We start from the raw sequence: 27,885 nt of genomic DNA, 5'->3' as shown, positions 1-27,885 counted from the left end.
GTTATTTTTGGTAGAGCAGTGGGTGCACCCATATTTTATTATTCACATGCAGAGCCACAGGAACTAGATATCCTGGGAAGTGTAACAGCAACAGCATGTGTAAGGTTTAATTGCTCACGAAAAACAAACAAACCATGAAACAAATCGTCAACACCACACTTGCTCCTTATTGCAATGCATCTCTTTGGTGTAATTATACAAAACTATAATAGCATCATTCATTGTGCCAGGAGCTGCTCTGCTCAGCTGTGGGATCAACTGTGGAGCGGACGCCCCTAGGTGCACCCTGAGCATTTTCCTTGGAGGGGTCTCCACTCTCAGCCGCTCACCACGGAAGTAGACAAGGACTTCCTGAAGCCGTGGACAAATTATTTTAAGTGATATTTTCTTGTGGTATGAATAAGAAGTGTAAGAGGCCTTTTTGTGTGACTGTGTGATTGTGCTATTTAAGTGAGATGCAGCATTGCTGAGAAGCAAAAGGGTTAAAGATAGCCCCAGAGAAGGTTCAACGGAAACAGCCATGGCTATATTTAGGATGGAAAATATCAGACCTTACATTCATGCACGGACAGTTGATATGTCTACGGTGTTACATAATTTGACAGATGTACAAATGTTCCTGGGAAATATTCAGTGGGTTCGGAACATTATAGGGATTACGAATGACGACTTAGCTATACTATTACCTTTATTGAGAGGAAGAAGCGCAGAGCAGGAGATTAAACTGACAAATGAGCAACGGCAGGCTCTTTCGCAAATAGCTTCTAAGGTTGCAGCTGGTGCCGCTCGCAGACATATAGCAGCAGTTGCACTCTCCTTACTAGTTAGCAATCATGTGTCTCATTCGTTTTCAGTGCTTGGTCAGTGGCAAAAAAAAAGAAAAGGGGGAGAGTAAGGGGTGACAAAGTCAGAAACAGTATCAGGAGGATGACACTAACAGCACTGGGAATAGGAATAGCATAAGTGAAACAGGAGATAGCAAGAGTGCAATGATAGGACAGCATTTTTGAGTCCTGGAGTGGATTTTCCTACAGATTCAGCCAAAAGTGAGTGTTCAAACACAGGCGGAAGCTATCGCGCAGTTAGTACTTAAGAGTCGGTCTCGGAGTAATGAAATCAGCGGGCAGGAACCAGGAGATATTAGTCTGCCGATGACTCAGGATCATTTGGAACGGTGTTTACAGCAATCCATACCACTACAAGAAGCTGTGTTAGGTTACCTGGGATTGGTACATTCCTGAACTCCAAAGGGGCCTCTCTGGCAGGTTATAAGGTCATATAAATGGCAGGTAGTACCACAGCTTTCATCCCGACCAGTGGTGGGTCACACTGTATACACTGATGTAGGTGCAGCAAGTAGGAGGGCTGCGTGTGTGTGGTACGAGAATGGAAATTGGGAGAAATTCATAATCCCAGGGGAGACGGGATTCATTACAAACATTGGTATTGTCTACGGTTGTTTGGGCTTGTCAGTGCTAGATGCATGAGCTGATCAATATCGTCTCAGACTCTCTGTATGTAGTCAACGTGGTAAACCAGATAGAGTATGCCTTGATACGTCACACTAAGAGGGACAGATTGTTGTCATTATTTCTGCAGCTGTGAGATGCCATTCAAGGGAGAACTGCACCTTACTGTGTTATCCATATCTGTAGTCATCAGTTCTCTATTGGGTTAGTGGAAGATAATGCACTAGCAGATAAGTTGGTGAGTATGGTCACAGCGGGGCCTGAGAGTGATTTTGCACATGCATGAGTGTCGCACGAAATGTTCCATCAGAATGCAAAGGGTCTTCGGAGGCTGTTTGGTCTTACCTGGACAGAGGCAAAAGAAATAGTAAGAGCGTGCCCTTCTTGTAGTCATCATGGACCAGGGTTAGGTTTGGGTATTAATCCACGGGGTATTAAAGCACTTGAGGTATGGCAAATGGATGCAATGCATGTACCGGAATTTGGTACTAAAAGGTATGTGCATGTGAGTATTGATACCTTTTCAAGATTCATATGGGCAACTGCGCAGGGGTAGAAAAAGCACTCCATGTGTGTAGACATCTGACGGTGTGTTTCGCTGTTATGGGAGTGCCGCAGCAGATCAAAACGGACAATGGTCCAGCGTATGTTAGCGAAAAAGTTAGAAAATTAATGAAAATGTGGGGAGTAAAGCATGTCACAGGTATTCCATATTCTCCTATGGGCCAGGCAATTGTCAAACGATCACATTAGGTTCTGTTGAAGAATGGCTCAAAGAGCAAGGGCACAGGTCCCTAGAGGAGTTGTATAAATAAGGCAAAGAAAATGCAGAGTTTATAGTCATGGAGTAGGCCGGATGAGAAGCATTCTTGTGAAAATATGCAAGGAGTAGTCTGTCCTTGAGAGAGAGATAAACAGGTGGATCTGAGGCCTGGGAAAATAAGTTACAGCTTATGCGCTGTAACTGCAAGTAGGAGAAACAGTATTTTTTGCAACACTTTTAGGCTTAGCCAATCGGATAGTGACCAGTAGGCATAATTATAGCTGTGTGTATAAATATACGGATATCTGCGCAATAAAATTGAAGCTTGTTTTACCACTCATATTGAGTCGATCACTTGCTTCCCCGCGCCGTAATCGGAGGGTTTCGCACCCGCAAGGTTCTAAAGGAACAATTAGTGAAGTTAAAAGAAATCAAGGACATTGATGAGCAATTGTCCAAGGCACTGTTTGTCTTGAATCATTTATGTTTGACTGGTGATCGAGAAGACCCTCCCGCGAATATTCATTTTCAAACAATAAACAGAGCAGCACCAAATGTGCTACCAGAAATGAGTGAATTACCGAGATCCTGCTACAGGAATCTGGAAAGGGCCAGCTCCAGTCCTGTTCATTGGCCAGGGGTATTTTTGTGTCTCTATGGGAGCAGGACCAGTGTGGGTGTCAAGCCTATTTGTGAAGGCCGCCCAAGATGTCTCAAGGGACGAGGAAGTTGCTGATGGTGATTCTAATACTGCCAGCAGGGCTTGCGCCTGTGACCAAGATCGAGCCGTGACAAAATCTGTGGGTGACATGGGCTAATCAGACTGGTATATCAGAATTTTGTCTGTTCATGGCATCATCCACGGATCTGTTTAGGACTTGCCTCATAGGTATACCTGTGTATGACCCTTCTGAGTTTGGCCAGTACGCTACCAACAATTGCTGCAATGCCTCATCTGTAGCTGCGTGTTCAGCGAAATTGATACATTTGCTTAATGTCTCGTTACCCTGGGATCCACAAGAGTTACAGTTACTTGGGTCTCAGAGGATCAGAAACACATCACAGAACTGGATTCAAACATGTTTTGTGTTCGGAAATTTACAGCAAAGATTAAATCCTTTCAAAAAACACAATCTAACAGGGTGGACAAATGTGACTTGAGAAGGGCCATATAGGTACAGAAATACAAATAACACCTGTGGTTGCAATGACACTGCTTGGCAGGGTTTGGGGCCTATGGCACGGAGACAAAGGGTAACAACTATAGTATTTGGAATAATCGTACAGCTATGGCATTACCTCATGATGTTTTTCTGATTTGCGGGGAAAGGCCTGGCAAGGTATCCCTGCAAATGCCATCTGAGGTCCATGTTACTTAGGTAAACTTACTATGTTCACTCCTAGCTTGTCACAGTTGCGTAATATCATTAGACATAAACGGGCATTGCTCACACCAGATTGTAATGTTAATGTTGAGTTGCTAGGTGTTGCGGCTAGAACAGCATTAGCACTTTTTGTGCCAGAAGCAGCAGCTGTGAACGCACTTAATAATTTAGAAAAATTGGGATGCTGGGCCAAGAAGCAAGCCAATGCCAAGACAAAAATACGTGAGGAAATGCTACTAGATCAAAATAGTCTGCGACATGCGCTTTTACAGGATCGAGCTGCTATTGACATCTTGCTTTTGGCTCAAGGGCATGGGTGTGAGGACTTTGAGGGAATGTGCTATTTAAACCTTTCTGATCATAATGAGTCAATTCACAAATCCATTGCCTTCCTGAAAGAGCACATGAGAAAGATTCAATACGATATTAATCCTTTCAACCAATGGCTCACTGATTTGTTTGGGACGATGCCTAGATGGTTACAGGGATTAATCAAAGAAGAATTAAGGAAATTAAGAAATACCTGAACAAACCAGTGTCCACCAACTAAAAGAGAATACTTTGCAGAAATTGTCTGTAAAGTTCCACCAACTTGAAGAGAGATTATTTTCCTCCCCACCTCTAAAAAGCAATGTCTCAGCTATCAGGGGTAAGCGTTCATCCGCACAAGGAAGACGATATGGTGGGTACTCACCCCGTGCCAACCTGTGGTTTTATCTACGTGACCATGGAGAGGACATGAGAAAATGGGATGGAAAATCTACCGCGACCCCAGAGGCACGGGTACGTGAGCTGCAAAAGAAAACAATCGGGAAAAAGGGATTCTCTGAAAAGTTTGCTGCTTCAGCTTCCAGCAGACAGTCCTTCAAACACAGAAACGAAGAAGATTCTGACCAGGATTAGAGGGGCCCTGCCTCCAGCCAGCGGGAGGAAAGGGACAATCGAGTTTATTGGACTGTGTGGATTCGATGGCCTGGCACGTCAGACGCACAGAAGTATAAGGCTTTAGTAGGCACCGGTGCACAATGTACTGTAATGCCATTGAGCTATAAAAGGCCAGAGCCCATCTGTATTTGTGGAGTGACAGGGGGATCCCAGCAGTTGACTGTATTGGAGGCTGAAGTGAGTCTGACTGGGAATGAATGGCAAAAGCACTGTATTGTCTGGATGCTCCAAAATCCTCCGTAGCCTTTGTCTCTGGGGATGGTGCTATTGTGGCTTTGTTCTTTCTCCTTGCTGGTGGTGCTCTCCACGCACCTGCATGAGGGAGCTGGCTGTGAAGGCAAGCCAAGAGGCACAAGCACAGGCCACCTCCTGTCCTTGTGGCCAAACAAAACCACATGAAGCAGCTGGGAGAAAGAATGGTAGATGCAAAATGCACCGTAACCAAGGAGCTAGTGATGCAGAGGGAGAAGGAAAATTGCAGGTGAAGATGTTCTGCACCTGGCAAATGAAGGCACCCTTTGGCATCTCAGGCAGGGGGACAGAGGAGGAAATGTCATCCAGCCCTCCACAGCCCTGGCCTGAGTCAGGGAAGGGAATTCAAGCAGCTTCTGAAATCCCTGGTAGATATCACAGTGGTTCACATTCAACTTGTCAGTTAGGCAGATGCACTCCTTAAATGTCCCTGATTAGCACTCTTCCCCAGTTAGCAGGAGAAGAATCACAACTCTTGTGCAAAGTGGCTATGGAGACACCCATTAATTTCCATGGCCTTGAATGTAAACAGTAGTGAAAAGCTCTCGCTAACTTTCCAGGGAGACTCACTTCACATGCAGACATGTGTGTGCTCATGTGCCTTTGCCTTCTGGAGAGACATGAGATCTCTCCCTGAAAGAAGTGACAGCCCCAGAGCCACTGCCCCCAGCAGACTCCAGCTGCCCACTCCCTGACAAGTTGCTTTGCTTCTTGGGAGGATTTTTTGTTTTTTAAAGGTGGTGGCAGAGGGGGGTGAGGAAGGTCATCACTGCACTCACCAAGTAGCTGGGAAGAGCAGCAGCATCTCTTGCTTCCCAAAAATCCCTCAGCGATGCCTGCCCTGGCTGACAATGAACACAGAGGCAGGAGGATGATTCGGGGCTTCACCTGGGTCCAGGGGAAAGGAGAAGCATGAGAAAACCAAAGAGAGAAGCACTGCAAATGAACAGTCAGCATAAACAAAGCCTATCAGACCAGGCAAGAGGCTGAAGCATGGCTGCACTAAACAAAACACGGTGGAATCAGCAATTGGCAAAGTAATTACAGCTGATGGGAAATTTCTGATGCTGCCCATGTTCGCTTTTGAAACACTGCTCAGACATTTAATTTGCTCGGTTCTCTTGTAGCTGACTGCTCTTTTTTTTTTTCCTTCTGGAGTGTATCAGGTAACTATCTACAGACAGAAACTTTGGGATGCTCTTCCCTGGCTCTGTCCACCTGCCAGAGAGGAGGGGATGTAGCTTTGCATGAACTGAGCAATGGGGGAGAAATGCATGGAAGAAACAAATCTGACATGGGAAGCTGAGTCATTTCAGCCTCTTCTTCACCCCAGTTCCTCCTCAGCTCAGCTCTAGCACTACCAAACAGCTTTAGGCTTGCAGCACCTAAAATACTGTGAGATAAATGCAGAGATGAAAAATGCAAGGTTTTACTCACCGTGCAGGTAAATTTACCCTCTCACAGACACATGCTCACGTGAGATGGCCAAAGACGATTTTGAAGCACTGCATGGCTGGAAGGACATGCGGTCCCTCAAAGTCTGCAGTAAGGCCAACACGGCCATCTGTAGCACAGAAGGGCAATTTAGGAACACCACAGGTTCCTGATCTAGAGACCAGGAAGATGTCTTCAGGATCAAGCCCCTGCTCTGGAGCTTTTAGGACCCCCACAGAAACACAAGGTTGGGGAAAAGGATCCTTTTAAGCAAGTGGGTGCTTTTCCACCCCAAACAGCTGGCTCATTACGGGTGATCTAGTGTCACAATAAGCTTTCATGGGGAATTACAGCATTTTTCCTCATGCCTTGGTGCATCCCATGTCACTGCCACCACCAGACCCCAACAAGGGGAGTGAACCCCAACAAAGGGTCTGGTGAATCCCACAAAGCTTCAGGAGAAGACTGAACCCAAGCTGCTTTCAAAGCATGTTTGAGACCAGAAGGTGACAAAGAGGCAAGTTCAAGGCAGGGAAGATCATCTCTTCCCTTCTCTGTGACAAACGGGACTTAAAGAAATTCCCTCCACAAAGAGCCAACAGGTGATGGCCAATGATAAAAATGGAAGAAAAACATAGGCAGCCTCGCACTGTTTCTCTACCAAAGTGATTTTTCTCATGCTGTTTGCAATTCTCAGTGCTTGACTCTGTCAGGGAAGATTATTTGGCTGCAACCCAGGGCCCCAAGAAGCCAATGGGATGATACCCACTCCTTTTACCCCGCTTTAGTGCAAGATTTAGATTCACACCCTGACTTGAGCCTGTCTACAAGCAGGTAAAGCCTGCTATTGGAGATGCAGTGCACTCCTGGGACGGGATTTAAGAAGATTGGGGTCTCCTCCCAGCAGTGATTTTGACCTGCTCTGTGGCCACAATGAAGTCGCCTCACCAAGTGCTTTTTCTGTTCTCTAAAACTGGTATAGTGTCCTGCTCTGCCTCATGAAACCCTGAGATTTTTGTGCGAAAAGCATGACATAAAAAATAAGTATTGTCACATAATGAAAGATGAAGATATAAAAAGAAGCCCAGGTAATGTGGGTGCCATTAAAATCCTGACACTGAGTGCTAGAAGTGGCTTAAATTTGCTACAGTCCTCCTGCTGTTCCCTTTTATTAAGCACAGGGAAATATTGTCTTGCAGATAAACATTGTGATGTGGTAAATGTCCAGAATTTAATGGAGTCATTATAATCAATGAAAATGTACCTTTCATTATTTTATGAATGCCTTATTCATATATATTTAAAAAAAAAAATCCAGAAAGAATGTTTTCCCTATGCAATTGCCAAGTCAGAGGGTAAACAACTTCTGCTAATGTACCTTTATCTCCTCTCCAAGGCTGTCTCTCTTGCAGAGGGAAGGATCTCGTTACACAGCCTCCAGCCCTCTTCCAAACATCTCCCAGTGCAATGCAGACAGCCCAGTACCAGCTGGCCACAGCTGGCTGCATCGAGAGGCACCCAAAAGCCTTTTCCCACTGCTACCTGCCTGCCCATACATCCACTTCCATCATAACCTTTTAATGTCATGCAGTCTTTGAGCCAGGAACAATCTCACATTTGCTTTATGATGCTCTGACTGTGGCAGGGATTTTAATGGACTACCACAATATTGTCTTCTTAGCTGTGGACATGCTGCCGATTAAAGGAGTCACGTTGTTAGCGAGAAGATCTATGATGTCTTTATTTGTTCACAGGAAGGATGCACTGTGAGTTCAAGTTTATCCCTCCAGCCCCAGCCTCATGGTGCTTTGATCCCAACTACCTTCAAGAATAAAAGGAGAATTTAGCTCTTCAATGTGATTCAACTACCAGTGTCTCAGTTAACACCATCCATAAAAACATCAGTTTCTTTGTTCCACGGGACAAGGCTGAGACCACAGAGTTGAAATAGGAGTAGTGTGGAAAAAAAAAAAAAAAGTATATTTTTAGCTAAAAAGGGCCAATCATTATCTATGTAAATAAATGAGGGGCTATTGAGTTATAATAACATACTGTTTTGTTACTCATTCATGAAGAGGGATGAGGAAATAATGTTTTGAGGCTTCAAAAAGCTTTTTTTTTTTTTTTAATTAGGGAATTACGCAACGTGGTGCTTCAGGACCATGAACACCTGCTGACAGTATGATTGCAAAACAGGACATTCTTGAGGCTGCAAGAAAATGGACACAAAAAAGAGAATCCTGTTATCAAGAAAAATATCTGGAGACTGTGGTCGAGCATGTGTTTCTTCTCTGACTTTTAAAAGCGTCACATCCTCAAATTCAAACAAGCAGATGGCTGCCAGAAATGCTCTGAAACCAGCAAGCTGCTTGCGTTGGACACATCATTTTGGTGTCTTGGTCTCTTGACTCACACATTGATTTTTATTTCATTTGGTTTTGATCCAAGGCAATTGGAGAGGATTTTAAAGTCACCAATGACCTCTAAACTTCAGTGATGGTATTTTGGGGCATTTTATCTACAAGAGGAGATAAGGGCAGAAATGGCCACTCATTTACCTTCCAATGAAAAAAAGATATAATGACATCATTTGTGGTTTCAGTTTCAGCAACTGAAGCAAGCTGATGAGGCTGTATAGAGAAGAGGTGATGCTGCTGGAAGAGAAAAAAATGTTTTGAAGAGTGTGCAGCGATGGCATTGCCTCTTTTTTTATTATTTTTGACAGCACACAGCCACAGCTGATGACGACCTCCTCTCTGACTCCACATATCACACAGTAGCAGTCACGAGCTGTAAGTCATACCACTTCCAGCTGGCTGAGGGTCTGAATTGCTGTTTCTTCCCTATCTGAACAAGTGCAGAAATTTAATTTCTGATATGAAGACAGGTTTTAGGAAACTCCAGTAGATGCAGAGCATCGCATTGTGTCTCATCTGCAACTCAGACTGCTTTGAGAACACTAAATCTGACCTTGATTCCTCCCAGAAAGATAATATATGCATCTCTTGCTCCTCACATAAACTTCCCAAGGCATTATCTTGAGCCTCATCTCCCAGGTGCTAAATAGCTTGCCATACAGGAGATAACCTGAAGCTCTTGGATGGAGGATAAGGCTAACTAAGGCTAACTTGGGAACAAGGTGACCTCTGATGACATGGTAAATGTCACCAGCAAGACAGAACCAAGCAAGCAACATCAAAAAACCTCGAGCTGGATGTCCTGTGGTGCACATACCTCCTGCAGAGGGGAGGAAGATGGCCACCAGTTGTGATGTCCCCCCACATTGCTTCCTGCTTCTTGGGCCTCCCAGGGACAGCCGAGCAGAGTCACCAAGACTTGGACAGGTCCATGTCGGGGCCAGGTGGTTGCTGCTGCTCCTGATGTAGGGTGGGCTCCTCCTGCTCTCATTAGCTGATTCCTCAGGGGAATTACGGCTTGGTGGAGCCATACTCCTCTTCCAAATGCCTACATCTCTTTTCTGAGCCACAATGAGGTTATGCCCTGCTCACATCTGGGTTTCTCCTTCCCCAGCACTCCTGTAGTTCACACAGAGCTCCTCATGAAGAAATGCTATCAGTATCATAATGCAGTTCCTGCTTAAATACAAGGGACTAGAATAATATTATACCTGTGTGGGGATCACCGTGCCAACTAATTTTAGTGGCATACAGATAAAATACTGATTTAATTTATCTGGATCTAGTAAAATCTGGAAAGAGCTTATAGGAAATCATGCTTCTGTCTTAAGTTAATTAAATTCTGGTCTGGTTCTGGGAAGACTGACAATCGTAAAATCAATCTGCCAAACTTTCATTCACGACTGCAATGCGAAGCTGCTAGAGATAGGGCACGGCACACCAAACCCGCAGGGGTGTGTGTGAGCCCAGGCAGCAGCACAGAGCACCGCTTTTCCTTCCTCCCAGCCAATACCAGGGCCGATGCCTCTGGATTTTGCCAACAGCTGCTTCGCTGCACCCAGCATCCGTAGAAGGCTGAAATGAAACCCCAGGCACCATATTTGCAGGTCGTGTTTGCTGATATGCTTGTGCTCACATTTGTGCAGGCACGGAAGGAGGGAGCAGCTGTCGTGATTTTCAACCTAGCTGCTCTGCAAACAAAACCCAAGGGTGCTAGCAAGTAATGACTGCAGAGGTCGATGCCTTGATTTCTGCTGCGTGGATCGATGTTAACAGTAATGTTATATTTCCAGGGCATACTCAACTGACAGAACTATTGATTATTTGGTATGTAGCGGTGCACTGATACTTGAAAGCAAACTGGGACACCGAAACAATAAATGTGGAGCTTTTAACAAGCAACACAGGGCACTGAGTTTCAGTAATACAGCTGGAATATCACTTTCTTTGTCTAAAAAGGAATATCTTTAACATGTCAAAAATATAATTTTCTTATCTGACTTGCTGAAACACTTGGGGAAAATATGTTCATCGCTGAAAACTGCAGATTAAGGTCATGCTTCCAAATAAGTGCCAGATTCAGTCAATAGCTTCATCCCCACTGTGACCAAACACTTGAGGTATTCTTGAAGGGAAAATGTTATGTTTGATATGTTTAAACAAAACGTTTCCATTTATTGTATCAGACCACCTTGTGAATGAACAGATTTCAATGAATGAAAAGATAACAACACATTATACTCCGGTTGCAGTAGTCAAGCCAAAATTATTTCTTCATCTAGGTTTCTGGTTCAGTGTGAAAAAATCCATCCATATATTTGGATAGCTTGAAACAGAACTTTCTTTATCAAACAAAGAGTTTTATACTTAAAAGACATAACACCGTATCCTTCCATGAGCTATTTTATTATATCTAAGCCAACTGACAGCTTTTTGTCTAAGACAATTGTCTCCTATGGACACATTTAACTATCAGCCACCAAACCATTAAAATGAAATTACACAGAACACCAGTCTCGTGGCTGGAACCTGTTGAAAAAGGAGCCTCCACATGATGAGGGAGAAGGAAACTTCCTGTGAAGGAAAATGGCCCTTGCTGATTCAGGAAAGAAAACTCAGTGACTTAAAACTTCTCTGAGCTCAGAGAGACAGCAGAACATGTGCCTGTACTATAGCCATTATGGGGCCAATATGGACTTTTTTCCTCTGTCGGCGTGTTGAGCCCTGTAGGCTCAGCAGCCTCAGCCTCTGCCTACAGTCTGGAGAAGTCAGGACGACAGGAAGCTGAATCAGCCCCTGATGGTGGCTCCCTTCTCTGTCCTGCTGCTGACAAATGGAGTTTAGGATGATGGAGTCCAGTTTCTCAGATGGGTCTGAGCCTCTTCAGCCACTAGCAAGTTAAATGTGCCCAGAAATATTCCTAGACACCACAGCCAGCTGGCACACAACAGGTCATATCTCTGGTCACAACCATGTCTTAGCTTCCCTAACACAGCAGCTAAATGCAAACAGCTCACTGGGATGAGCCCTTGTTTTGGGTCTGTCTGGGACAGAGTCACCTTTCCCTGCAGCAGCCCACACAGTGCTGTGCTCTGCACTCGTAGCTGGAACAGCACTGGTCTCACTCCAGTGTTGTGTCTATTGCTGCATAGTTCTGACACAGCATCAGGACTCCTTCCAAGCCCCCAAGAGCCAGCAGGCTGGGGGTGGGCAAGTGATGGGAAGGGGACATCGCCAGGGCAGCTGACCTAAACCAGTCAAAGGGACATTCCATAACACCTGATGTCACACTCAGCAATAAAAAGGGGGGCTCTTGTGGGGAAGAGGGCTGTCCTTCTGAACAACCACTATGCATTTTGAGGCCCTGCTTCATAGGACGTGACCGAACATCGCTTATTGATGGTGTGAAATGTGTTCATCTGATTCGTGTCAATATGGAACAGTGCTAGGGCCTCATGGTATGATGAATGTGACCTTCTGTCTTACATACCCTTGTATAACCACAAGTCTAAGAAAAACAGTGGTTAATGTATATGGTTCCTGTATCTTGCAAAGGAATGTTTTAGCAATTCGTGTCAATAGAGAGCTTGAAGGGAAATGTATTTGGAGGTTTTTCCTTGGAGTCTCTGATATCTGGGGGGTTTCAGAATAACTGCTAACTATTATGACTATTGCATGGGACACTATGCAAGTCTCTGATATATGGCCAGGAGATTAAGGAGACGGGGGAGCTGAAGAACGACTAAAAGACAAAGCTTGCAGGAGACGCTGCACAAGTCTCTGACATACAGCCAAGTTGGACAAAGGAGAAGGACAAGAGGGAGGAAGACTATGAGACTTAAGCATGAGAGACCCCCAGAGGGACCACCAGAGACTGATATGCATGCTCCAGTAGGAGGGTTTGGATTCCGGAAACTAATCATAATAACCCTGTGGTTTTTTAGAAGTAGTACTGAATATGTATTAGCCTAGGAGCATAAAAATCAGCTGCTTGATGTAACTGGTGTGCGTCTTGGTGGAGCAGAGACTCCCGGCGCACCCAGCGCTGTTTGCTTACCTCTATTCCTTTAATAAATTGTAAACTTTGATTATAGTCCTATTTTGAAGACTGAGCCATTTATAACAATGGGAAGTAGAGAATATTTTTTTTTCCTTCTCTCTGTGCTTCCACGCGGATTTATTGTTTCTGTTGTTTCTTTTTCTCCCCATTACCTTTCCCTTTAATTAAACCTTTCTCATCTCAAACCTTGAGCTCTCTGTGTTGTATTTTCTCCCCTTTCCTCTTTGAGGAGAGGAGGAGTGAGAGAGCGGTTGTGGTGGAGCTCGGCTGCCCACCCAAGTAAAACTACCACAGTCCTTTTTGGCGCCCAACGTGGGGCTCGAGGTTTGAGATAACAGTAGAATTGATTAAAGTATTTACAACTAACATACTGCTAGTCACAATGTTCGGTTTTCTGTTAATATTTTTCTGTGTGACTATGTTGCATGTAGTCCATTCTCTGTTCTCTTTTTTCCTCTACATCCGATTGGAGAATGTGTTGAAGTCTGTGTTTGGTTTCTTTATCATGCTGTGTTGTAACATGCTGGCCTTCAGTTTCATCTGGTACTCAGACCCTGCATTGTTATCATTCTGGTCTCCTGGAGATTATCTTTTTGGAAATATTAAGAATTAAACCGCCTTCTTTTTCTCCCCTAGCAGTCAATTTGTGAATAGTATTGGGGGTGGTGTCTTCTTCTTCTCTCCCTGTGGGCTAATTGCAACAACCTTTGAGTATTTTCAATACCCTTGGTCGGATGTTATCCTCCTATTACTAGTTCTAGTGTTTGTCTTCTTCCCTAAGGTCAAACAATTTATTAAGAATATCATCCAAGGACCTGCCCCGAGACAAAGTAGTTGTGGGTGGCAACCATCTATGGTATCAGTTGCCCCTATAGTCAAGACAAAACAATGGAAACGAAAGTCAGCTCATTTAGTAAGGAAAGAAGCTTCTCCTAAGGATGAGGGAGAAGAGGAAAAGGCAGGCAGCTCTAAAGCAGCGCCATCATGGCAACATCAAGGAGAAGAGAATGAAATCATAGATGAATCAGAAACCACTAGATCTCTATCCTTGAGTGAGCTGCGAGAAATACGAAAGGATTTCAGTCATCATCCAGGTGAGCTCATCCTCACCTGGCTGCTTTGATGCTGGGACACTGGGACCAATAGCCAACAGCTAGAAGGCAATGAAGCCAAGCAGCTGGGATCTCTCTCTAGGGAAAGGCTCATTGATAGAGTAATTGGGAGAGAGGCACAGGTTCTCAGCTTCTGGAGGTGACTCCTATCAGCTGTGAAAGAAAGGTATCCCCACAAGGAAGATATTGTATATCAAGCAGGCAAGTGGACCACTATGGATAAAGGTCTCCAGCATCTGCAGGAATTAGCTGTGCTGGAGATGATTTATAGTAATTTGAACAATGCCCAGACACCTAAAGACCCTGATGAAGTCCAGTGCACAGCGTCCATGTGGCGGAAGTTTGTATGGGCTGCACCCTCATCACATGCCAGCACACTGGCAGCAATGGATTGGGAGGAGGGGATGGGGCCGACTGTGGATAAGGTATCCAACCAGCTTCATAAATATGAAGAAAATCTCTCTGCCCCAGTATGGGCCTGCATTTCAGTTGTGGAGAAACTGTCTCTAAAGTTAGAAGAACACATAGCTTCCTTCTCACCTAGATAGAAGAATCTTTCTGCCATCAAGTGCCAGCATTCTCCGGCTCAAGCAAGGGAGAATCCGGGACGCACACCGCGAGGTACCTTGTGGTTTTATTTACGTGACCAAAGGGAAGATAAGAGGAAGTGGGACGGTGAAGCGACCTCGGCCCTAGCTGCTCGGGTACGTGAGCTGCAGAAAGATACAGCAGCAAGAAAAGGGGCCCCTAGGAGGACTGCTGCCCCAGTTTCTGTTGGGCAGTCCCCCAGAGGCAGTAGAAGGGCTAGTATTACTCCTGACCCTGACGAAGAGACCTCTGCTTCACATTTGGAAGAATTAATTGATAGATGCTCCAACCAGGACTAGTGGGGCCCTGCCTCTGGCCAGGTAGAGGAGAGGGACAACCGGATTTACTGGTCTGTGTGGATTCAATGGCCTGGCACACCGGAACCACAGAAATATAAAGCTTTAGTGGACACAGGCGCACAGTGTACCCTAATGCCATTAGGCACCCAAGGGGCAAAAGTCACCTCTATCTCTAGAATGACAGTGGGATCCCAAGAGCTAACTGTATTGGAAGCTGAAGTGAGTCTAACTGGGAATGAGTGGCAAAAGCACTCCATCGTGACAGGCCCAGAGGCTCTGTGCATCCTCGGCATAGACTACCTCAGGAAAGGGTACTTCAAGGATCCAAAAGGGTACCGGTGGGCTTTTGGTATAGCTGCCTTGAGCACAGAGAAGATTAATCAGCTGTCTGCCCTGCCTGTTCTCTCAGAAGACCCTTCTGCTGTAGGATTGCTGAGGATTGGAGAACAGCAAGTGCCAATTGCGACTACAACTGTGCACCGATGGCAATATCGCACCAACCGAGACTCCCTGATTCCCATCCATGAGTTGGTTCACCGGCTGGAGAGTCAGGGAGTAATCAGCAAGACTCGCTCACCCTTTAATAGTCCTATATGGCCTGTGTGAAAGTCTAATGGCGAGTGGAGGCTAACGGTGGACTATCGCGGACTGAATGAAGTCATGCCACCACTGAGTGCTGCAGTGCCAGACGTGCTAGAACTCCAGTATGAAATAGAGTCAAAGGCAGCTAAGTGGTATGCCAAAATTAATAATGCTAATGCATTTTTCTCCATCCCTCTGGCAGCAGCATGCAGACCGCAGTTTGCTTTCACTTGGCGGGGCATCCAATACACCTGGAATCGACTGCCCCGGGGTGGAAACACAGCCCTACCATTTGCCATGGACTAATCCAGATGACACTGGAACAGGGGGAAGCTCCTGAACACCTACAGTACGCTGATGACATCCTCGTGTGGGGCAACACAGCAGAAGTTTTTGAGAAAGGGAAGAAAATAATCCAAATTCTCCTGAAAGCTGGTTTTGCCATTAAACAGAATAAGGTCAAGGGACCTGCACAGGAAATCCAGTTCTTGGGGGTAAAATGGCAGGATGGACATCGCCATATTCTGATAGATGTGGTCAACAAAATAACAGTTATATCTCCGCCAACTAGCAAAAAAGAAACACAAGCTTTCCTAGGCCTTGTGGGATTCTGGAGAAGGCATGTGCCAGGCTACAGTCAGCTTGTGAGTCCTCTATATCGAGTGAATCGAAAGAGGAACTTTTTGAGTGGGGACCCGAGCAACAACAGGCCTTTGAACAACTCAGACAAGAAATAGCTTGTGCAGTAGCCCTTGCACCTGTCCGTACCAGACCAGCTGTGCAAAACACACTTTATACTGCAGCTGGGGAGCATGGGCTCACCTGGAGCCTCTGGCAGAAGACCCCAGGAGAAACTCGAGGTCGACCTCTGGGGTTCTGGAGCTGGGGCTATCGAGGATCAGAAGCAAAACTCCTCTTGGCCCCATGGCTACCTGTGTTACATTGTATGTTCAAAGGGAAAATCCCCACTACACATCATGCAACCGACGCTACGTGGAGTAAGTGGGTAGCGTTAATTACACAGCAGGCTTGAATGGGGAAACCCAACTGCCTGGGAATCCTGGAAGAGATCATGGACTGGCCAGAGGGCAGGGATTTCGGAGTACCGCCAGAAGAGATAACTTGTGCTGAAGAAGCACCACCATACAATGAGTTGCCAGAAGACAGAAAGCAGTATGTGTTGTTCACTGACGGATCCTGCCATGTGGTAGGGAGCCATCGGAAGTGGAAAGTCACTGTGTGGAGCTCCACACGACGAGTTGTGGAGGCCATGGAAGGGGAAGGTGAGTAGAGTCAGTATGCAAAAGTGAAAACTATACAACTGACCCTAGAGATTGCTGAAAGAGAAAAATGGCCAGTACTGTATCTCTACACTGATTCACGGATGGTGGCAAATGCTCTGTGGGGGTGGCTGCGGCAATGGGAACAGAACAGCTGGCAACACAGAGGTAAACCTATCTGGGCTGCTACCCTGTGGCAAGATATTGCTGCCTGGGTAGAAAAACTGGCTGTAAAGGTACATCATGTAGATGCTCACATGCCTAAGAATCATGCCACCGAAGAACATCAGAACGACAAAGAAGTGGATCGAGCTTCGAAAATTGAAGTGGTTCAGGTGGTCCTGGACTGGGGATGTAAGGGTGAGATGTTTGTAGCTCGATGGGCCCATGAAACATCAGGACATCTTGGGAGGGATGCCACATACAGATGGGCTCGTGATCAAGGGGTGGACCTGACCACTGAGGCCATCACACAGGTTAGGTTACCCATCAGTGTGAGTGCTGTGCTGCAATCAAACGAGCTATGAGGGTAAAGTCTCCCTGGAATAGGGGGAGATGGCTTGGATTTTGATATGGTGAGGCCTGGCAAACTGACTACATCGGACCACTTCCACAAACCCGCCAAGGGTTTTACATACTTACCATGGGAGAAGCAACTACTGGGTGGCTGGAAACATATCCCGTAAACCATGCCATGGCCCAAAACACTATCTTGGGCCTGGAAAGACAAGTGCTGTGGCGACATGTTACACCAGAAAGAATTGAGTCCAACAATTGGAGTCACTTCCGAAACAATCTTGTCACCTCCTGGGCCAAGAGACATGGTATTGAGTGGGTGTATCACATCCCTTATCACCCATAAGCCTCTGGGAAGGTTGAGAGGTACAATGGATTGTTAAAAACTATGCTGCAAGCATTGGGTGCTGGGACGTGGAAACATTGGGATATAAATCTACCAGAGGCCACTTGGCTAGTTAACAACAGGGGGTCTGACAGCCATCCTGGTCCTGCTGAAACAAACCCCCTACACACTGTGGGAGAAACTAAAGTCCCCGTAGTGCATGTGGGAAAGTGGATGGGGAAGGCAGTGTGGGTTGCCCTTGCCATGGGAAAAGGCAAACCCACTCGTGGGATTGTCTTTGCCCAAGGACCAAGGTATATCTTGTGGGTAACGCAGAAAGATGGGGATATCAGGTGCGTGCCTCAAGGAGATTTAACCTTGGGAGAAAAATAATCTGTAAACCAAGTTATGTGTTGTAGGAGGACACTGCAGAACCAACGACAGGTTAACTTTGACTCCATCCCAGGTCTGGGATGGAGTCACCTTTCCCTGCAGCAGCCCACACAGTGCTGTGCTCTGCACTCGTAGCTGGAACAGCACTGGTCTCACTCCAGTGTTGTGTCTATTGCTGCATAGTTCTGGCACAGCATCAGGACTCCTTCCAAGCCCCCAAGAGCCAGCAGGCTGGGGGTGGGCAAGTGATGGGAAGGGGACGTAACCAGGGCAGCTGACCTAAACCAACCAAAGGGATATTCCATAACACCTGATGTCACACTCAGCAATACAAAGGGGGGCTCTTGTGGGGGAAGGGGCTGTCCTCCTGAACAACCGCTACGCATTTTGAGGCCCTGCTTCCCAGGATGTGGCTGAACATCGCTTATTGATGGGAAGTAGATAATATTTTTTTTTTCCTTTTCTCTATGCTTCCATGCAGACTTATTGTTTCTTTTGTTTCTTTTTCTCCCCATTCCCTTTCCCTTTAATTAAACTATTCTCATCTCAAACCTCGAGCTCTTTATGTTGTATTTTCTCCCCTTTCCTCTTTGAGGAGAGGAGGAGTGAGAGAGCGGTTGTGGTAGAGTTTGGCTGCCCACCCGAGTAAAACCACCACAGCCCTGATTTATGCTTAGGAATGATTTAAAAGTTTGCTAGTTTTCATGGACCAAAAGAATGCCAAGGTCTATTAGTTTGAATATACCCATATATATTCATTCCTGTGCCCAGCAACGTTCCCAGATGCCACTTCATTTGCTTAAGACAGATGCAGCCTAAGGCACTGGTATGACATAAATGTCATTCTTCCCCTTCTCCTGCCCAAGATCACCACTTTCCAGTAAGGTGAAGGGAGATGTATGGCTCTAAATTTGGTTATAACAATAACCTTTGTTGGTTCGTGATACCACTCTTACTCAGTGAGATACTAGAGATCTCTGGTGTCTAATAATTGTAAGGAACCAGATGTTCTCTGTTTAAAATGCCAAAGATGTTATACACAGGCAGCTTAACTCCAGAAACAAACCGCTGTTCTCTTTGCCTCATCCCACACCACTGTCATCTGCCTGGCACTACAACTTCAACACTTGTCGCTTTAAATCGCATGCCCCCAACAAAGCATCCTACCTCCAGTAGTTACCATATGCTCTAACCATACTACTCTGGAGGACCGTAAGACGTTCTCTATGAGCTTCTGTGCTGACCTGAAGCCCAGTGAGCCTGTTTCCATGGGTCCCTCTGAGCTACAAGAAGCTGAACACAAGAGCTCGCCTTGAGAAGAACTGAGTATTTCGAGACAGGGGCCATCTGGCAGAAGACCCAATGACACTAAGCCAATCCCACACCAAGAAAGAAGATCTTGGTACGGTGTGACCAAGCCTGGACAAGCTCCTCCTCCCCACAGGGACCCAAGCACTAAAAGGTGGAAGCATTTCATACCTACACTTTCATCACCACGCACACCACAAAGCCTTCTTGGTGGCTTCCAAGCTACCAGAAGAAGCTGCTACTCTCAGACAGGCACCTTTCCGAGGAACCCACCTCTTCAAACAGCTTCACTTGCGGTGCTCCAGAACTCATCCATGTATTTATTATATTATGTCCATGTATTTATATGTATTATTGTCCATGTATACTTGTCCAGCTGTATTTCAGCAGCAGCACTTTTTCGGTGTTGCACCCACCTTCTGCAGCGCCCATAGGAAAGGTGGTGGAGACTGGTGTCAGGGAACTGGTGCCTCCTTGCAGTTCCTGCTTGGAAACTTCTGTAGCCCTGGCAGCTGCAGTTCAAAGCCCAATGTAGGCTCATAGTATCCATGTTTCGCTGCGGCTCCCTGACTCGGGGAGCTATAATGCCAGGAGGATGGTGGATGAGTTAATGCCAACAGATAATGCCTTATGATCCTATGATCTACTGCTAAAGGCAGGAGAAGTGGGAAGCCCAGCAGGCACCTGATTGAAGAGGCTGGGGGAGATAAGAGGAGACGGTGTCCTGCTGTGTATTTCCTCCACCTCCATAACCTCCTCATTTTCAAAGAGTTTCCTTTTGGCTGTGGCAGCTATTGTTTTCCAGACCTGGTGCCTCAGCATCCCCACTACGCTGAGAGTAGCTCAGGATTCTTGCACTGCCCTTCTCTCTCCCTTTGGGGAAACAAGCAGATCATTCGGCTCAAGAAGAAACAACACTTGCACAACTCAGACATCCCCACTCTAGCACGTGCAGGGCTATGCTGCAGACTCCATAACCGGCAGGGCCTACCTGTGCATGACTCACGTAGACCAGAAAACATTCGGACTTCACCAGCGCCTGTCCTTCCTCACCAGAAGTGGCCTTGGCAGCCAGATCAAACTTGGGCACAACCATTCCCGATGTGCAGAGTCAGCAGGGAATGAGCATTCTTCTTCATGAGTAATTATCCAGGATGCTGAATATTAATATTGGCCATTAAGATAAAAAGGAGGCTAATTTAAACCTACCACAAAGTTTAAGGAAAAATCCTGAGCAGGAAGTAGGCAAGACTGGTGTAAAAGTTATTCTCATTTGTCTCTGGTTCCATTAAAAGAAAAACACTAGCAGGGCTATAAATTTTTAAAACCTACATTTTTTTCTAAATAGGGTTGAAATAGGTTTAAGCATTACCTTTATTATCTCAAAAATGACAGGGAGACATTTCCATGTGAGTGCTTCCCTTCAGTGTCAGATATCCGTATTCACAATGTGCATCCCTTGTATTTGGGGACTGCAGCTCCCTGCAGTCCAAGGACTCAGGGTCCACTTTGTGTAGATTTTCCTGCCAAAATGGGGTTATTAATGACAGCAAATGTTGCAACGTCACCTACGCTTGATAGAAACAGGAGGGTAGGAGAATATTAGGGAGAAACTGTAAGCTGTAATATCCAACTGGAGTTGGCAAACTCGAGTGTGTTTGGATCACCTGTTCCAATATTTCACTCCCCTGTTTTCATCAAATGATGGTCCTGGCCCCGGTGATTAACCACCTGAATATAACAAAGAAGGATATTCACAGAAAGGGTCTCACGATAAAAAAGCTATTCCTGGCCCTCTTTCCATCACATCATAATCTGTCCACTAATATGGCTTGAGATCTCAGCTGAGGTCATAAGATGTTACCACTAAGTATCACTCTGTCTGTTCAGCCAAAGGCATTTTTACTCCTTACAGCAGGCAGGGAAATGCAATAGCAAAGCCTCAAATCTGTTTGTATAATAGATGAAGTCTTTGCTATGTGGTATCTTCCTTCAGGGAGTGACACCTGATAGATAAATCTCGAGTTGCCAGTAAATTTAAATAAAACAAAGGCAAATCATATCCCTGCACGCTGTCAGTACATAGCTGCAGAGAACACAAGTTCCCACTGTCCCACCATTTCCTCTGCTACAAAAGCTATAAAGCACTGACCATCTTCAACTCCTGCCATGACCAAGGGAGTCCAGCTCTCTGAGAACATAGAGCATGGTGACAACACAGGAGGGACTGAAAAATACATCACTCATTTAGACTAATGAAACTGTCATATTGCTTTTTTAAGTTAGCAAAAAGCAAAAGCCAAAGAGAGAGGTTATTAGCATATCAATGGGAGTAATGAAGTGAAAATGAGGGTGATTCTACTAAATGGTGAGATGCCTCTCCCAGCAAAAAACACTAGGGTGAGTAATTTTCTACACGTCCTGGGATAGAGAAAACACTGAGAGACTTCCCACCATGGCACTGGCCAGTCGGTCACCGCCGCAGTGCCTCATGCAGGTGGCAGCGGGTCCGTCAGTCCCTTTCTGAGCCCATCCCTGGGTGCTGTCCATCACCTCCAGCCATTGCCGCAAACAGCAGCCGCTCCTCTGGCCATCTGCGGCCAAGCGGCTTGACACGGGCAGAACCACAGATCGCTACCCAAAACAGCAGGGAGAGAAGGTGCCACTGCCAAGCACCGCCTGACACCTGGAGCCCTTGTCTGGCAGGTCTGCAGAGCTCGGGGGGTGGGGAGTGCTGCAGTTGGAAAAAGCACTGCCTTGTGTCTCCTGCACATGTGAGGAGTTGTCACAGCCGCATTAAAATGCTGTGCTCCCCAGACTGTCTGTCTATCCCTGCTCTCCAGATGCAGAGCTTTACACCCCGATAGACAGACAGTGCCTTTAACTGCAACTGGCAGTCATTTTGCTTCTCTCTGTGCTTTCAAACCTGAGAGCCATCAAAAATTAGCTGAAAAGTCATGACTATTTTTCCCTAAGAAGCTGCACTGGTAATAGGCTTCAGGAAAAATCCTCCTAAATCCAAGTGATAAGCGTAGACTGTGTGAAGGATGACAGGTCTGATTATAATTATCACTATAAGGGGACCAACACTAACCTCCCTTCTAGAAGGAAACTGCAGTTGTTGGAAGGGAACTTGCAACTGAGTTATCATAAACAAAATCATTGCATGTGGAACTGACTTACACCAGGAAATGAAATAAGATCCTGATGAGGAGAGCAGAGCAGAGCAGAGCAGAGAAGACAACACTTTGAGCAGTCATTAAAGTTCATCCCTATGGAAAATGGCACCCCATCATATGCTTAAGTTTTGCTACCTTCAGGATGATGGGAATAAAAGAATGAAGGATGGGGTGGAGTCATGCATGTAAGAGGAGTTTGGAAATAAAGGATATCTTCTGAAACTGTATTTAAAGAACACACTTTGCAAAATTACGTGAGCAGAGGGCCCCAGAATGTGTGTTGTTCCAGATTGAGCTAAATATTCAAAACTAGGACAAAACTTAAGCAGCCTTGAACCAACCTTTCCCCCTTAATAACATCCTGGAAGGAAGAAATCCAAACAGAACCAGCTTAGAACTCTTTAAATGGGACCTGTACTTCCGCTGAAAAAACAAGGACATTAGTCCTCATCAGGTTTTTAGGAGCCCTAGTTATGGTGGATAGTATGTCTTCGAGATCAGCCTGTCCTAACCTTCCTTGCGCTTTCTCTGACAGCATTACATTTTTTCACAGGCTGTCTGTGGGTTGTTTGGCTGTTTCTCATTCTATTTCCATTGGAAACTGGGAAATAGAAAAACTTGGCTGATCTGGAATAAGGGTAGCAGTACAGTTGCTTTTTCTTTCTGAACAAAGGGAAATAGATATTATCTTCTTAATAGTGGCCTCTAACTGCAAAGGAGATGAAGAAGAGAGCCTCAGAGTCAAAGGCAGTTTGAGGAGTTTCATTCTCATTATATCTCAATGGAGTGAAGCAAATAAATTGCACAAGGAGACATATGGAAGCTCACTATGCAAATAGCCTATTTAAGGCTCTTACTTCCTAATTAGGTCCTGGTATCAGGAGGCTGATAACAATTTCTCACAGGTAGATAATTTGGAAACAATACAAACTGTTCTAAAACCCAAACCATCATAATGGCATGCATTAAAAAGAAGCCCTATTTAGCTTGACCTTTTTAGGCTCTTTCACTTAGCACTTGGAATATCAGTTCCTGTGCTACACACATCCTACATTTCACGTCTACCACTTCAATAACAGGTTTGGAAGGGGAAAAGGAAGCAACAAAACCCTTCAGAGCCACAACCCCTTGCTCTTACCTTGTTCAGAGATTTCATCATTGGACTCTGCACAGGGAACCCACACTCTCTTCCCAAATTCTTCATCTGTCTCTATGGCGTTTCCCAGAACAAAGAGAAAAAAGAGAATCTTCATTGTGAGGGAGCTGAGGGCTCCTTTACTGATCTGACTGCTACGCCATGGGCCCTTCTGCTGCTACAGCCATCAAAGGCTTTTGCTGTTACGCCCCCTGCTGACCTGGACGTGCCTTTTGACTCAGGCCTCATTGGCCTTGAAAAGGAGATGGATATGCTTTTCTTTAATCCGGGAAGAACGGGATACATAAGGCCTGAAGACCGAGTTGCTTAAAAACTTAAAGCAAGATATATTAAAGCAAGATACATATGGGGGACAAAGCAGTCATTGGTCCCAGCCAGCATGGGTTTGTGAAGGGTAGGTCCTGCCTAACTAACCTGATTTCCTTTTATGATAAGATCACCCGTATGGTGGACCAAGGGAAACCAGCTGATGTGATTTTTTTGGACTTCAGCAAGGCTTTTGACACGGTTTCCCATAGGATCCTACTGGACAAAATGTCCACCATACAGCTAAATAAAAACATCATACGATGGGTGAGCAATTGGCTAACGGGCAGGGCCCAAAGGGTTATGGTGAATGGGGCTGCGTCAGGCTGGCGGGCGGTCACCAGTGGGGTCCCTCAAGGCTCCATTTTAGGGCCGGTACTTTTCAATATTTTTATAAACGATCTGGATGTAGGAATAGAAGGTATTTTGAGCAAGTTTGCTGATGACACCAAACTTGGAGGAGTTGTGGACTCTGTTGAGGGTGGAAAGACCTTGCAGAGGGATCTGGATAGGTTGGAGAGCTGGGCGATCACCAACCGCATGAAGTTCAATAAGAGCAAGTGCCGGGTCCTGCACCTGGGATGGGGAAACCCTGGCTGCACGTACAGACTGGGCGATGAGATGCTGGAGAGCAGCCTAGAAGAGAGGGATCTGGGGGTCGTGGTAGACAGCAAGTTGAATATGAGCCAGCAGTGTGCCCTGGCAGCCAGGAGGGCCAACCGTGTCCTGGGGTGCATCAAGCACGGCATCGCTAGTAGGTCAAGGGAGGTGATTGTCCCGCTCTACTCTGCGCTGGTGCGGCCTCACCTCGAGTACTGTGTGCAGTTCTGGGCACCACAGTATAAAAAGGACATGAAACTGTTGGAGAGTGTCCAGAGGAGGGCTACGAAGATGGTGAAAGGCCTGGAGGGGAAGACGTACGAGGAACGGCTGAGGTCACTGGGCCTGTTCAGCCTGGAGAAGAGGAGGCTGAGGGGAGACCTCATCGCAGTCTATAACTTCCTCGTAAGGGGGTGTCGAGAGGCAGGAGACCTTTTCTCCATTAACACCAGCGACAGGACCCGCGGGAACGGGGTTAAGCTGAGGCAGGGGAAATTTAGGCTTGACATCAGGAAGGGGTTCTTCACAGAGAGGGTGGTTGCACACTGGAACAGGCTCCCCAGGGAAGTGGTCACTGCACCGAGCCTGTCTGAATTTAAGAAGAGATTGGACTGTGCACTTAGTCACATGGTCTGAGCTTTTGGGTAGACCTGTGCGATGTCAAGAGTTGGACTTGATGATCCTTAAGGGTCCCTTCCAACTCAGGATATTCTATATTGTTCAAAAAGAATGGAAAATGGAGACTTGTTTCACAGAATCACAGAATTACAGAATTTCTAGGTTGGAAGAGACCTCAAGATCATCGAGTCCAACCTCTGACCTAACACTAACAGTCCCCACTAAACCATATCCCTAAGATCTACATCTAAACGTCTTTTAAAGACCTCCAGGGTTGGTGACACTTCCCTGGGCAGCCCGTTCCAATGTCTAACAACCCTTTCGGTAAAGAAGTTCTTCCTAACATCCAACCTAAAACTCCCCTGGTGCAACTTTAGCCTGTTCCCCCTCGTCCTGTCACCAGGCACATGGTGACAACAGACCAACCCCCACCTAGCTACAGCTTCCTTTAAGGTACCTGTAGAGAGCAATAAGGTTGCCCCTGAGCCTCCTTTTCTCCAGGCTTTTCTCCCTCAGCCACTCCTCGTAGGACTTGTTCTCCAGACCCCTCACCAGCTTTGTCACCCTTCTCTGGACTCGCTCGAGCACCTCGATGTCCTTCTTGTAGCGAGGGGCCCAAAACTGAACACAGTACTCGAGGTGCGGCCTCACCAGAGCCGAGTACAGGGGGACAATCACTTCCCTAGACCTGCTGGCCACACTGCTTCTTATACAAGCCAGGATGCTGTTGGCCTTTTTGGCCACCTGAGCACACTGCTGGCTCATATTCAGACAACTATCAACCAGTACTCCCAGGTCCTTCTCCACCTGGCAGCTTTCTAACCATTCCTCTCCCAGCCTGTAGCGCTGCTTGGGGTTATTGCGCCCCAGGTGCAGGACCTGGCACTTGGCCTTGTTGAACTTCATGCAGTTGACCTCAGCCCATCAGTCCAGCCTATCCAGATCCTCCTGCAGAGCCTTCCTACCCTCGAGCAGATCGACACAGGCACCTAACTTGGTGTCATCTGCGAACTTCCTGAGGGTGCACTCAATGCCCTCATCCAGATCATCGATGAAGATATTAAAGAGGACCAGCCCCAGTAACAAACCCTGGGGAACACCACTAGTGACCGGCCTCCAGCTGGATTTGACTCCATTCACCACGGCTCTTTGGGCCTGGCTATCCAGCCAGTTTCTAACCCAACGAAGCGTGCGCCAGTCCAAGCCAAGAGCAGCCAGTTTCCTGAGGAGAATGCTGTGGGAAATGGTGTCAAAAGCCTTGCTGAAGTCAAGGTAGACCACATCCACAACCTTTCCCTCATCCACCAAGCATGTCACTTTGTCATAGAAGGAGATCAGGTTCGTCAAGCAGGACCTGCCTTTCATAAACCCATGCTGACTGGGCGTGATCGCCTGCTTGCCCTGCAAGTGCTGCGTGATGACTCTCAAGATAATCTGCTCCATGAGCTTCCCTGGCACTGTGGTCAAACTGACAGGCCTATAGTTCCCCGGGTCTGCCCTCCCGCCCTTCTTGTAGAGGGGCGTCACGTTTGCTAGCCGCCAGTCAATTGGGACCTCCCCCGATAGCCAGGACTGCTGATAAATGATGGAAAGTGGCTTGGCCAGCTCCTCCGCCAGTTCTCTCAGTACACTTGGGAGGATCCCATCCGGCCCCATTGACTTGCGTACATCCATGTGCCGTAGCAGGTCGCCAACCAGTTCTTCGTGAATTGTGAGGGCCACATTCTGCACCCCATCCCCTTCCGCCAGCTCAGGGTACTGGGTATCCAGAGAACAACTGGTATTGCCGCTAAAGACTGAGGCAAAGAAGGCATTAAGCACCTCCGCCTTTTCCTCATCTTTTGTAACAAGGTTTCCCCCCGCATCCAGTAAAGGATGGAGATTCTCCTTAGTCCTCCGTTTTGCATTAATGTATTTGTAAAAATATTTTTTGTTGTCTTTAACGGCAGTAGCCTGATTGAGCTCCAGATGAGCTTTGGCCTTTCTAATTTTGTCCCTGCACAGCCTTGCAACATCCTTATAGTCCTCCTCAGTGGCCCGCCCTTTTTTCCAAAGATTATAAAGCCTCTTTTTTCTCCTAAGCTCAAGCTGCAACTCTCTGTTGAGCCAGGCCGGTCTTCTTCCATGCTGGCTCGTCTTTGGGCACGTGGGGACAGACCGCTCCTGTGCCACTAAGATTTCCTTCTTGTAGAGTGCCCAGCCTTCCTGGACTCCTCTGCCCTTCAGAACCGCCTCCCAAGGGACTCTATCAACCAGTGAGACTGGTCCCACCACGTTTCCATGATGGCAACCAAGTCATAGCCTGCCTGCTGCACGATGGCTTCCAGCTCCTCCTGTTTGTTACCCATGCTGCGTACATTAGTGTAGATGCACTTCAGCTGGGCCATTGCCTTATCCTCTGGCCTTGCCATTGTTCCCCCTGGCACAGCTCCAACAAGCCTTGTTTCAGCCCCATCCCCCATCTTACTTAGTTTAAAGCCCTCTCAATGAGCCCTGCCAGCTCCTGGCCCAGGATCCTATTTCCCCTAAAAGATAGGGACCCGTCTGCGGCCATCAGGCCGGGTGCTGAGTAAAGCGTCCCATGGCCAAAAAACACAAGATTTCTGTACTGGCACCAGCCCCTGAGCCATGTGTTTATCAGGTGGGCTTTTTGTGTCCTGTCAGTACCTCTCCCTCCCACCTTAGGGATAGACGAAAACACCACCTGTACTCCTACTCCCTCCACTAATCGCCCCAGCCCCCTAAAGTCCCATTTGATAGCCTTGAGGCTTCTGTCTTCAGTGTCATCACTGCCCTCCTGGACTATCAAAAGAGGATAATAGTCGGAGGGGTGAACCAGGTTGGGAAGCTTCCTGGCAACGCCCCAGGGAGGCAGCAGACTTCCCTACGGGTAGGGTC

The 27,885-nt window shown here is 46.6% G+C and overlaps 2 protein-coding genes across 17 annotated transcripts in view; both read right to left on the bottom strand.

The window, feature by feature from the left end:
* The window catches only part of LOC137846966 (uncharacterized), a 456,759-nt gene that overhangs the window by 280,273 nt on the left and 148,601 nt on the right, over nt 1-27,885 (bottom strand). The gene's annotated exons all lie outside the window — the stretch shown is intronic.
* Nucleotides 1-27,885, bottom strand: part of LOC137846955 (SET-binding protein-like) — a 325,858-nt gene that overhangs the window by 166,000 nt on the left and 131,973 nt on the right. For 14 of the 16 annotated variants that reach the window (XR_011090674.1, XR_011090675.1, XM_068665064.1 and 11 more), the window contains one exon: nt 23,446-23,517. The exons of the other annotated variants lie outside the window; for them this stretch is intronic. Coding sequence is in view for 12 of the 14 variants with exons in the window: in XM_068665064.1 (XP_068521165.1) it covers nt 23,446-23,517 (72 nt within the window). In the remaining 2 variants the exon portion in view is untranslated. The remainder of the gene's footprint in view (nt 1-23,445; nt 23,518-27,885) is intronic. 16 annotated transcript variants of the gene reach the window in all.

This window comes from Anas acuta, chromosome W (assembly GCF_963932015.1).
Source record: "Anas acuta chromosome W, bAnaAcu1.1, whole genome shotgun sequence".
NCBI classification, from domain to species: Eukaryota; Metazoa; Chordata; class Aves; order Anseriformes; family Anatidae; genus Anas; species Anas acuta.
Note: the sequence above shows the minus strand (reverse complement) of the source record. Positions and strands in the feature narration are given on the sequence as shown.